Source organism: Buteo buteo, chromosome 1, assembly GCF_964188355.1.
Source record: "Buteo buteo chromosome 1, bButBut1.hap1.1, whole genome shotgun sequence".
Lineage (NCBI taxonomy): Eukaryota > Metazoa > Chordata > Aves > Accipitriformes > Accipitridae > Buteo > Buteo buteo.
In genome coordinates this window covers 20,576,680-20,589,381 of record NC_134171.1, presented here as the reverse complement: position 1 = coordinate 20,589,381, position 12,702 = coordinate 20,576,680, and the positions used below count along the sequence as shown (strand labels likewise).

The window sequence follows — 12,702 nt, the reverse complement described above, 5'->3', positions numbered from 1 at the left end:
TGGCAGTAGCTCTGACCCAGCATTCTGGAGTTGATTCAGATAACACTCCCTTACTCTCCTCTCATGTTGTTACCACAAAAGTGCGTGGTTAAAAGGAGAACACAGATCCAAGAGTCTTAAGTACTGTTGCTCTGAAGGTTTTCAGTGCAGAGGATGTGTTCTGTTCTGAAGATTACATGTGTGAAACAGGTTTGCTAAATTAAAGTGAAATGCATGCTTTTCAAATTATATAGGGAGATTTCTCATCAGGATTGGATTTTCTTGTTTATTTTTGCTCATGCAGGTTCACCGTTTCAATCTGGCTATATTTACACCATCACTGTGAAAAGGATCTGTGTGGTATACTCTATTTTATTGATCCGAAAGAAATGTATAGTACTCCTGCTGTATTTCTAAATGAGGAAGGTAAGGGATATTATTCACGGCCTAGAAGGGGTCTAATATAGCCTTTATAGATCTGTGCCTAGGAATAACATTTATAAATATACTATCAGACCTATTTTTGAAACTGATCCCTTGGAAAATGCTTCTTTTTAACTATAGTGTCTAAATAGGAAAGTAGCTACTAAATTAATAGGGTAAAACTGAGAAGTAATTGTGTAGCATCTAGTCTTGGCTAACTTCAGAAAATGTCTGCTTTGTCAGGAGAATATACTGAACTTACACGTCAGGAACATACACTGGGATTAAACAGTCTTATCTCAATGAATAACCTTTGTTCTTAGTATTGAAGTATTGTTTTAATATTGTTCTCAATTCTTATATACATAGCACATGAAAATTTTTGAAAATTTGAAATAGCCTCAGAAAAAGTCCAAATGATTCAAGGTCTTGCCTATATTGCAGTGTTCAAGAAGCACTGTCTATTTCCCTGATTCAAAAAAAAGTTAAGAGGTAGCACTGTCTGAGTCTAGCAACACTTGCAGTAGAGGAACATTCTGCCAGAAGACGTCTCCAGCCTCTGATAGAGAATGAAATTCAGCAGCTGGGGGCTGGCTGGCAGGGTCACAGAGGAAGTAAGTATGCAGAGTTTTAAAAGTGCACACCTGGCTTTCTCATAAGACATTACATTTTTTCCCCTTCTTTGCAAGTTTCACAACTAATGTTTTCCTCTCTTGTTATTTTTGCTATTTCCATTTTCTCTGTCTTGTAACCGATGTAGATAATTAAATCTATCCATTATAAACTGGATGCTTTTCTTTGAAGAACAAACAAAAATGGCAGCTCAGCTGGAAGTTAGCAGCTTGATATGAGATTTGCTTGGAGAGGTTTTAGGGCCAGTTTTATCTTCAGTGTTAGACTAGATTATCGTAATAGCCTGTTCTGATCTTAAGAGCTCAGACCATGAGTCTAGCTTCTGCAGGTCGAGTAGTGGAGGGTAGAGGCATCTTGTATTTGATCATGGCACTCTTACATGCTAGCAGTTGAGTGTTGAGTAGATACCATTGCCTGCTGTCCCCCTCTGCTGTTTGCTGCAAGTCATGTCTCCTTTCTGTTGTTTGAGACCAGCTCTGGCACCCTCCCTGTTTGCCTTGTGTTAGGTGTGTTTATCCCTCAGACAGTTGTTTCTGAGTCTATGGTTTCATGTGGGAGCCTGGACATTAGGATGCGAGACATGTAACTGAAATGTGGAGCACATTTCCCTGGGATTCTGCAAGAGCTGATGTATGGCTTGGCGAGTGCCCAGATCTCTGCTGGTGATGAAGAAGATGAAGAAGAGAGGATCACTGTGAATAATACATTAGGAAGCCCATATGTTGATATTTCTGTTGTGCTTATTTCCTTTTTCTTCCTTTGTTGCTCTGTCAGGTTATGTACATATTCAGATGCATCTCATGAGAGGAGATGACCTTGCAGTGAAAACTAGCTTTAGCCTTCCTCTGAAGCAGTGGTTTCGACTGGATCTCTCTTTTAAGGGTGGACAGGTATGCGTGCTACTGAATTACAGGATCAAGGCTGAGATTTGTCTAATTTGATTATGCCTCTGACAAACCCCTTAATAGGTGAGACTGAGAGAAATACTGTAATTTGTACATGCTCACATAGCAAAAGAATGAAAAATCTAAAAATAGAAATTGTCTGGGGGTGTCCAGGCCGTCTGACTTTGGGAATCAACTTAGATGCTTAAGATAAGAGCCTAGAATTACTGTGTATTCAGTGGCTATCTTGGTGCAGAGTTGCTCTCCAGAGACTTTATTGACTGTACAGGCAACCACGACTCTTGGCATAGATACCATATCTAGGTACTTTAAGTTACATGGTGTAAATAGTTCTGAGGGACTTTGCACTTGGAGGCTTAGGTGTTTTTACTATTCTGATATGAAAATTTAAGTGTCTCTGCTTCTGTACAGTAGCATGCCTCTTGCCTGGATGTGTTAGCTAACAGGAGGCATGTGCAGTTCCCAAGTTTTGCGTATTTGATGAAGTGGCATCGGATTGACTACCATTAAAAGACAGAAGAATATTGCAGTATCTCTCTGTAGTAGATTAAATACATAATTTACATTTTAACAAATCACAGTTGTTTTTTCACAAAACCTTCCAAAAGCAGCTCTGAAAATGCCCAAGTTCTTGTCTGAACCTTCAGCTATTAAGATATTAGGGTGTGAAAATAATGAAAAGCTTAGTCTTCCATTTCTCAACTGTGGCACTTAGGGACATCGTTTAGTGGTGGACTTGGCAGTGTTAGGTTTACAGTTGCACTCGATGATCTTAAAGGTCTTTTCCAACATAAATGATTCTATGATTATTTCATTTCCATTGATTTAGATACATTTAGTCCAGCATGATCTGAGACAAACTATATAAATTAGGGAAAGTTGGGAAATTGAGGCATCAAAAAATTAAGAGCCAGATTTTAAGAGCATCTGAAGATGCAGATGAATCCCTAAAAATACCTAGGCACTTGAGAAAATTTTGCAGGGTTGTTTTGTGAGTCCTTAGGCAACTTTTTACAATACGAACATGTAGAAAAATCTTATTTTGTCTTCCTCTTGGGCATCTGAATTCTTTTAACCATTCTGGCACTGCAAGTCTACCGAAAGTACATCTCCTGTAGCAGTAGGAGCTGAACTGAGATTTTTTAAAATCATGGCCAGTTACATTAGCTTTATGACCATTCCTTACCTGTAAGCTACAATTTCTTGAGGAGATCAATATTCTTTTCATTTAGCATCTCTGCTATATAAAAGCAAAACAGGCTTTCACACTTTGGAAGAATAAATGCTTCAGCAAAGTACCGATGTCTTGTAACAGAACACAGGAATGATAGCTGAAGTGGGCAACATCTGTGCTATTTTTGCTATTTTTCGTTGCTCGTGGTTGGCCAGGACAGATCAGTGCCAATGCTTTCCGTTATATTCTTCTGACATACATCGGATACGTGACGCTATCCTCTTTAGTGCAGAGGAGATGCAACAAGCTGCAGCTGTAATCTTCTGAACTATGTGTTGAAATGGCTTAATAAATATACCTTGTAATATTTTATTTATTGTAATTAATATTTTGTGTTCTTTTAGGTAGAAGTAAGCACTGTTGGGAAGAATTTGAAAAGACATCATCATCAGTCTTTTACGTAAGCAGCGTTTTTCCCTTTGTTGAGTAGTATTTGTGTATGTGTTCACATATGGAAAATGGGAGAAGGAGAGCACAAGTTTGTAACTGAGATTCCAAATGATTTTCAAAATGTCTGTGGTCTTTGTCCACTCTCTGCTTTCAAAAACAGTTTGCATTACTGTGCTTAGATTGAGCATGAGCTGAATAGTTTTGTTAATGCCATGAGCTAGTTGAGTTAACATGCTGCATGATTTAGTACTAGAGTCTGAAAGTCAGTGGCATTAGGATCAGTCTTCAAATGAAATCTTGGCCTTACTGAAGTCAAGGGAAGTTTTGCTTTTGCTGAGAGAGAGCTAGGATTTCACAGGTGAAATTGCTATCTGCTTTGCTTAGGTAGAGAGCAAAATTTCTACCAAAATATTCTTGCTCTATCCTTTATTCTAAGCAACTGAGTAATTTTTAAAAATGGATCTTTAATTGTTCTCTTTCACTGTAATTTAAGATTCACTCCTTCTTTTGCAAATAATTAAATAAAAAACTTTTAATTTGGATACTATAACAGTAAATTGCATGGCAGACTTCAGTGTTGTTCCTTCTCCGCTATGGTTTACAAACCAGAAATTGTAAATTTGTAGATAGTAACCATAAGAGACAGATAACTTAAATTTTCATATGCCAATTTTAGAAAAGTGCAAGGGAGAGGTGGAACTGAAATCTTTGAGGTTGTGTAATGATGCATAAAACACCAGAAGATACCTGCAGGTCAGAAAAATAAAACACCCTGCTGGTTTAATATGTTTGCAGACAAGGGTTTTGTTAAATTTACTCCAGAATTTATCACACTAAATTGCAGAGTAGATTTTGAGAGTAAACAGATTAGAAAAGAAAAAGATACTGGCAATGAGTTTAAGGCTGTCAGTTGCGGAAATTCTGAGGTACAAATTTCTTTTTTTCTTTCTTAGTACCTCTTGATAGCCATCTTACTTCTCTTTCATGTTCTCAAGTTTTAGGGAAGATTTCTATTACGATGACACTGCTGGATACTTTGTTCTTGGAGGCAGTGGATATGTAAATGGTATTGAAGCATTCTTTGGACCTGTGAAATACTACCGTCTCAACGTGTTGGAAACAGAACAGGTGAACAAAAGCAGTATTGGAAGTGTTTAAAGATTAGCAGCCAGCTATGTCTGTATTTTATGGTTTTTTAACTGAAGTTCTTACCAAGTGATAAACTTCCTATGAAGCATAATAGTTGGGAATATATAACCAAAATATGATCATTTTCTGTTGAAATCTAGGAATGTTAGTTACTACTTCAAATGCTATAAGATAAGACTTCTAGAAGTGAGTACGTAAAGCAATGTTCCTAAATCTATATTTAAGGAAGGACTTATTTTCAGTATTGCTATGTTTCACAGAGTTTTTGATGATACAGTATTGAACGCATTTGATTAATTTATGGTTTTGTTGAAATTGGTGGTAGAAGTCACATAGGCTTGGTCAATTTTGGAAGTTCATCCATGGTTTCTTGGATTATGGCCACTGGTTTAAAGTCATAGTCTTTTGTGGCCAGCATCAGGTCATCTGGCACATTAACATGATGTGCCAGATAAGCTGATTGTAGTAAACAGTCTGTTTCCTTTTGTTATTTGCCTACAACACTTCTTTTTAGCCAAGCATAGACAACAGATACTGCAGATGCCATTTATCCATCACTTGCCTTTTTATAGATTTCTAACCCTCTCCATGACAAAGAAACAGCGGAACAAATTGAACTCTACTACGAGAGATGTATGGACATTCAAGAAATAGTTTATGAGTACAGATATATTGTAAGGCAAGGCGAAAAAGCACTAAGAAATTGTAAGTGTTGATCTATGAGATACAAATTTTAAACTGTCATCTTTGGACACCTGTTTTCTTTCCTTTTACCAGAATCTGGATAACAATCATCAAAAGTAAACTTAAATTCAGCCATAATAAGAAAAAAGGCAATTTGAAGAGTTTAGCCTTGTTACTGGTAGCTAAAACTGTGGGTTTGTCCCTGCGAAGACTTTTGTGCCATGGAATACAAACTTAAATCATGTTCTTGATATTTCTTCTCTAATAAGACAGGTGCATAAAGGGACAAAGAAACACTTTCAAGCTTACATGTAAGCTATTCAATGCCTTTCTTCCGTTTCATTCCCAAGTGACCCTAAAGGCACATATATTTTAAGCCTTTTCCCAAAAATGGGTGGGGTTTGGTAGAATGTCTCTGCCACAGTTGCCTAATGTGCAGTTAATTGAAGCTTTATACCAAAGCAACCGCTTTAGTGAAAGAAGAGTAACATATCTTAGATGTGTGCTGAAAACTAGCTTATGTTTCCAATTAGAATTTGATTGCATGCATTGTGACCAGAGTCTGGAAGAGAGTAGAAGAAATTTTATGTATTTGTAAGTGGCCTGTGCTAGCTCTGTGAGTTTTTAGCACTACTTTGTGTTAAGTTATGCTCATCTTGTCCATGAATTTTTAGTTTACCCTAGAAACATCTTTTTTTCTACCAGAAGCTTTTTTAAAAATCAGCCAGGTCAGCTCTCATGCCTTAAATATGTTTTTTCTCTAGGTTACTATGAAAACTATTATTTGGAGTTGATTTACAAATATGGAGAAAAATCCAAATGTGATGCCTTCATGTGGGGAAAAGAGCTCAGGGAAAAGTACCACACTTTGTTCAAACTCTTACAAGAGATGGATTTCAGTGCTCCAGATGGTAATCATATTTTATTTTATTGTTCTTAAATAATGCCACAATATATATCATGTAAGTTAGTATGCTTTGACTTCAGTTCTTGCTTAATACATCTTTTTTTCATATCAGCTAACTTAGTAAAGGAGTGTTATATGGCTTATATGTTGTGCTGCAAATGAAGGACGGCTTATTATGTAGAAGGAAGTAGAGATATCCTTATGTTTTTAGTGGTTAGCTACTTTGAGATGGTCTTTCGGATTTTTATTCACCCTTCCTATTCAATAGTACCTTGTATCTCTAGGAATTTTGGTTGTCTGCATTGAGACTACCATTCAGCATGAGAAATAACAGAATCTGTCTTAGTCCCATTAAATTAAGGAGGAGAAATTGGTTCCTAATTTTAACTCTTGCAATAGCTGTGCATCCTATGTTTTATTTTTAGTGTTAGAAAATGGAAGTGACACAGTTCTAGAAGTTGGACGGAGGATATTTGAGAAGGTTGCAAAGGGTTTGTCCAGCGCTGATGGCCTCAACAATATGGGCTCCTCTGTCCCTCTCTTGGTGGATTCCAGTTGTTGTGGATACCATAAGGCTTCCTATTTCCTTGCAGTTATATTCGAAACAGGGCTCGGTGTGTCTGTGGATCGTACAAAGGTAGTATATTTAATATGTTTGGTTATGTCTGTGAAATTAATTACCTTTAAAGGCAATTTAGAAACAGGATGAATTTATGATCAATTAAATTTAATAATGTGAAATGGCCTCCAGATCCAGGCTGTTGTTGAAGGGATTCCCCAATACAGCTTCTCCTAAATAGCCTGATGGCAGTGACATCTTTATGAAGTCCTGATAGTGGGAATCTTTATCCTGCTCATCCAGAACAAGGAAATCAATGATTCAGTAAGACCTAAAAATGGTGGTAAAGTGAACAGCATGGAACATACTGCTTTTTCCAGTCACTGAGAAAGTAGGATGAGGTAATAACCCTTGAGTCACCCACAGTCATTTGTAGATGGGTATGAAAAAAGTCTTATATCAGGCAAATCTCCTAAAGTGGAAAGGTTGCATAGTACAGTCAGGAAAGAAGTCCCATTTTGCAGTGTGCAAAAATGTGGCCCTGAGTATATTATGGTCAAATGATTAAAGGTAACCAAAGTAGAACAGTTTTCTTTTGGAAGAATCTGACCATGCTTCAGCTGAGCAGCTGCAGAGTATGTGAACTCCTGACCTTTTAGGCAGGTCGCAAATAACTGAAATGATTCCATGCGATTCCATTGCAAGGTCAAATAAAGGTGAGGTGTTTATATATCACTGGAAGAGGGCTATACTGAAATTGCCAACAGATATTTAATTGTGATATAATAGTTTAATATAAAATGGTCATAAAGAATAGCAGATCTGCCTAATGTGGTTACAGGATACTAAATCAGAAGAACCCCCAAGGCCAAGCTCACTTCAGTTTCTCTAACACAAGAAACCTTAGACAGGAGCCCTTTTTATACCCTAATTATGGAGTATACCTAGTGCTAATTGTGGAGGCTAAGTAATTTCATTATTGGATCTGCGTCAGATAGCATAGGAAATAATTTAATATCCAGCGCAGATGGGATATCACTGTTTTTATTACTGTGCATGTGAAAAATAATAGTAGTGCTGAAAATGGTTTTGGCAAACGTGCAGTACCTAGACTATTTCTACCACCAATTAACGTGTATCTCAAGGGAGTTTTGTGCTGAAACCTTGTCAGCCTCAAGTCCCATCCTTCTAGTCCTGTCATATCCTTAGGGTAAGATTTTCAAGTGCTGTTTGTTAAGTTCCTTATGTTTCCACTGAATTCAGTGTGAAAACTCCAGTTGACATCAGTAAGACTAGTTAAGTCACTGCTGAGTATAAAAAGTGTCAGAGTATAATTACACTACAATAAAGTGGCATTAAAAAATTGCTGCACACTTAGTGGTAGCAGAATAAGAGCAATGCTTGATAAGTATTTAGAGAGTCTAGTTTTTCTTTCAAGTATTTCTGTACATATAGAAGCCATTTTAACTGCTTTAGGGCTGTGCTTGATCTTGTAACTGTGTTTACATGGTACAGCTAGTATATCAGCTACCAGTTTGAACGCTCTGTTCCCTGTAAACCTCCACTGAAGTGCTAAACTTGTGAGATGTGCAGTGAATTCACTCTTGTTTATGTCTGTTGATTTTTGCCAGGGGCTGTTGTATAGTTTGGTTGGCGCTCAGGGGAATGAGAGACTTGCTGTGATGAATCTTGGCTATAAACATTACCAAGGCATTAATAACTATCCACTTGATTTGGAGCTGTCATATGCTTATTACAGTAATATTGCAATAAAGACATCGTTGGATCAACACACTATAAAAGGGGAACAGGTAAAAGAGTTTAAAGTGTATTTGAATTTGTTTTCTGTGCAAATGACTTTTCATATATTAATATTAATTATGTGGCCAGAACATTTTTGTCTTGATTTACAAATATTAACTCATCTGATTGATGTCCCTGCCCATGGCAGGGGTGTTGGATTAAATGATCTTTAAAGGTCCCTTCGAACCCAAACCATTCTATGATTCTATGATTGTTACAAAATCCCCCAAATTATATGTAGGTATCATTACTCTGTTTCTTAGTGAGGGGGAAATCAAATCAAAGCTAGGCTCAAATCCTCAGAATTGTCCACATGCCTGTCTTTCAGTAAAGTCTAAGTCTTATTCTTGGGCCTCATTCAGATTTTTAATTATTAGTATAATTGGATGTGTTTATTAAGCAACTCATCTGCTGTTTCAGTAGCCTAACATCACGAAGTTCGTGTAAAAGACGAATTGTCCTCTCCATACTTATACCTTCTCTATAATCAAATGTAAAGAGTTGTCTGTTAAATAGCTATCTGTTGAGATAAAGTTACAGTGAAATGATTTTAGAACGAGCTGCTAAACAGGAGGGAACACAACTTTATCTTGAAAGAATACTCAAGGTAGGCCAGTACTAAGATCCTGGCTTTTCAGAAATAATGATTATTGTACAAAAAATAGAGAGATTTTGATTGCTGAAGAACCAAAAATCAGCAGACAGCCACCTAGATAAGAGTTCTGTAGGGCAGGTTTTCATCAAGCTTTCTGCCAGCCTTTTTTTATCTTTTAAGAGAGATTTCTATAGAAACTAAAAAGCCTTAAAAGGCTTAAAAGCACTTCTTTGCCATTATTTAGTGCATTTAAAACTATAAAGGGGGGGGGGGGAGGGTCGGGGGTCAGTTGTTGACATCTTGGCATATCTTTCCAGTGTAGAGTGGACTTACAGTTTTGTACTGTAACAAAGCAGTAAATGGTTTTTACACTGGATGTAAGGATGGTTCTTAGTGCACTGGCCAGCAGAGGGGTGCTGACAATTTTAAACCACAGTATTGATCATGAATTTTTAGGGATAAACAGGAAATGGGCAACATTTTCATTTTGGTGGCAGATGTATGAATTCATTGTGTAATAATTTTTTTCTGTTTACCTACTCTTCAGGCATTTGTTGAAACTATAAGGCTGATGGATGATGAGCTGCTAAAAGCTCAAACAAAAGAAAATGGTGATGTCTTTATGTGGTTAAAACATGAAGCAACAAGAGGAAATGCAGCTGCACAGGTATAAAGTAATACATTTCCCCTTTCTTGATTTTATGCACACATCTTGTATGTACATCTATAGACTATGTAGAAATCTTGTGGAGGAGAGTGAAGCAGGTAGATGTTTTCTCTTTCCACCCAGAATTGCTTCTTTTTTATGAGCTTGAACTATTTCCCATGTTTCTGTCTGATAATATCCAGTGACCATGCAAAAAGCTAGAAGAGTGATGCAAGGCAAAAGGAGCCTCCTTTTCTGATCATTTTCCCTGGGTTTGTATTTGACACAGTGCAGTTACTGCTGCTGATCTGAGACCAGCAGCAATATGTTGTAATACTGAGCCATTTGCATGCATCAAATCTGCCTTTATCACTTACCTCTGCCCTTAAATCAAGCCAGACTTTTGTGGTACTGACAGCTGTAAAAAATATCCCTGCTGTAGATTTAATATCAGTACATTTCACCACTGGGAAGCCCTCTGAATATTCCTGATAACCAATTGTTTTCAAACTGTTGAAGACATATAACTAGTTTGTTCACATATTTAAAATCTATTTAAGCCTGCAAAAGTCTGCTCCTGCACAATTCCAGTTTCAATACTAGCATTTATAACATTAGTGCTTACGCTGGTTTCTTTTAGCAACGATTGGCTCAGATGCTGTTTTGGGGCCAACAAGGAGTGGCAAAAAATCCTGAAGCTGCAATAGAATGGTATGCAAAGGGTGCAATAGAAACAGAAGATCCAGTGTTAATATATGATTATGCCATTGTGTTATTTAAGGTAAGTCACATTTCATATTTTCACTTCCAAAAAATCATTCCTATGTCATGGATGTTTGTAAGTTATCTGTAGTGACACACTGTAAGAGTGTATACAAGTGCTTTTAGATTTACTCTGAAAATCAGTCAAGAGTTACAAAGCTAATGTTGATTTTTACCAGATATACACAAAAATTTTAAAAAGAGCAAGTTAAAAGCAGTTGTGTCACTTTGTTCCTGGACAGATTCAGTATTAAAATACCACCTAAATTGTGGATCCTAATTTTTCCTAATGACTTGTCATCTCAAAAATCTAACCAGCTAGTAGGCATAGGGCTTGATGTAGAGATGTAGGTGAAAGTTCAATCCTTTCTTAGAATGCTCTTTACTAGATCTCTGGGAATTTTTTTTTGAGTGGGAATTAAATAGCCTCTGCATGTAGTTAGTTCTTCCCTGTAAGAAGCAGTAGATGGCAGAGGCTAAACTCAGACATAACCCCAGGTGAGTCAAATAAGTTGTATCAGCTAAACGGTGTCACGCATAAGACATTCAACAGTACTAAAGGTTAGATACATTAGTAAAGAACCATTAGGTCTTCATCTCATTCCTTTGACAATGGAGGGCTGTTCTCTACAGCATGCTTGCTTAAGTTTTGCTTGTGTTATTTTTGAGCACCCATAGTCTCTTTGACCCGTGTCTGGAATTAATTTATATGGGCATCATCAGCATAACGTCTGTGTATATCCTCTGGAGACACTCTGACATCCTTTTTCAGGAGAGCTGAGAGCTCTTACTCATTGCCAAATTGTGAACAATCTATGCACCTTTGAATGCTATTCATTCTTCCTTAGTTGCCAAAAATTAAAGATCCATGATATTGTTTACCCATAAAAATCACTTGGATTGACTGGTGAAATAATTTTTCCTAGACTGAATCATTGAGATTTTGTAAAGCTGTGAGTGAAGGATGAGCACGAAGCTGCTTTTTTTGTTGTAGCTGTTTAAAGCCAAATAACACCTAGTAAATAATAGTATGAATGTTAAATGCATCTTGAATGTGTATATGTGAATTTTCATTATGTATTTTTTATTTGTTTCACACATCTATTTCGTAGGGCCAAGGTGTGAAAAAGAATACAAAACTTGCTTTGGAATTGATGAAGAAAGCAGCAGCCAAGGTGAAATGTAATATTTCTTTGTAAAAGTCCTATACCAGGTGCTAATAATAATGAACTCTGATTTATATAAAATGCCTATTAGCATAATTCTGGGTAAATACTGGTTGCTTCTCCCACTGTCTTCACCATGAATGGTGAAAGTCTTATTTCCCCAAACTGAGAGACTAGACCACTCAAAATCAGCCAAAATGTCTATGGAAAAAAAAGAATTCTCTCTACTTACATCTTTTGGAACTTGATGATAGTTAAGTGACTTACAGAGTGAATAGTTGGTCCAGGAGTATGTTTTTTCCTCATGTTCCTAAGCATTTTCTTCTAGACCATACTAAGTATGCTTTCTCATAGGAGTGCCTACCAGGCTCGAGCTTTTGACATGGTGATCTCTCCAGAGTCAGGTAGAAATAACTGCCATCTTTGAAAATCCATGCCAGCAGGCTTTGTTATAATAACAAAACATCTTTAAGTTGTAAAGTGAATGAAAAAGAGTAAAGACCAAGGTCTGGATTGTACTTCTGCAGTCTGCACTGAGTGATGGTGCATTCCTGCAGCACAAGAGCTGAATGCACAAGCATGGTGGCTTCCTATCCCACCACCTGTGAGCTGTGGCGGTTTATGGCTAGTTCTCTCTGCTTAGAGTTAGGACTCCTCCAGGGGATGCTGGTGACTGGAAGAAGACTGTATGCGCTCTCTCTGGCCAGCTCTTCTCTACTTCAGGGAGAAAACCTGGATGCCCCAAAGCCTTCTGTTTTTTCCATAGCAGGGGGAAACATTGGCAGGCACCACAGAGAAGAGGAGCTTTGCTCCATTTAATGATCTAGTACAGCCATATTACCCAGGCCATGATCTGGTCCTTAGTAT

The 12,702-nt window shown here is 37.3% G+C and overlaps 1 protein-coding gene across 2 annotated transcripts in view; it reads left to right on the top strand.

The window, feature by feature from the left end:
• The window catches only part of SEL1L3 (SEL1L family member 3), a 36,977-nt gene that overhangs the window by 9,246 nt on the left and 15,029 nt on the right, over positions 1–12,702 (top strand). For both annotated transcript variants that reach the window (XM_075024046.1, XM_075024057.1), the window contains 11 exons: positions 284–405; positions 1,810–1,925; positions 3,519–3,574; positions 4,560–4,692; positions 5,286–5,418; positions 6,162–6,308; positions 6,730–6,941; positions 8,495–8,674; positions 9,809–9,928; positions 10,548–10,688; positions 11,782–11,844. In XM_075024046.1, the coding sequence (XP_074880147.1) occupies positions 284–405; positions 1,810–1,925; positions 3,519–3,574; positions 4,560–4,692; positions 5,286–5,418; positions 6,162–6,308; positions 6,730–6,941; positions 8,495–8,674; positions 9,809–9,928; positions 10,548–10,688; positions 11,782–11,844 (1,423 nt within the window). The remainder of the gene's footprint in view (positions 1–283; positions 406–1,809; positions 1,926–3,518; positions 3,575–4,559; positions 4,693–5,285; positions 5,419–6,161; positions 6,309–6,729; positions 6,942–8,494; positions 8,675–9,808; positions 9,929–10,547; positions 10,689–11,781; positions 11,845–12,702) is intronic.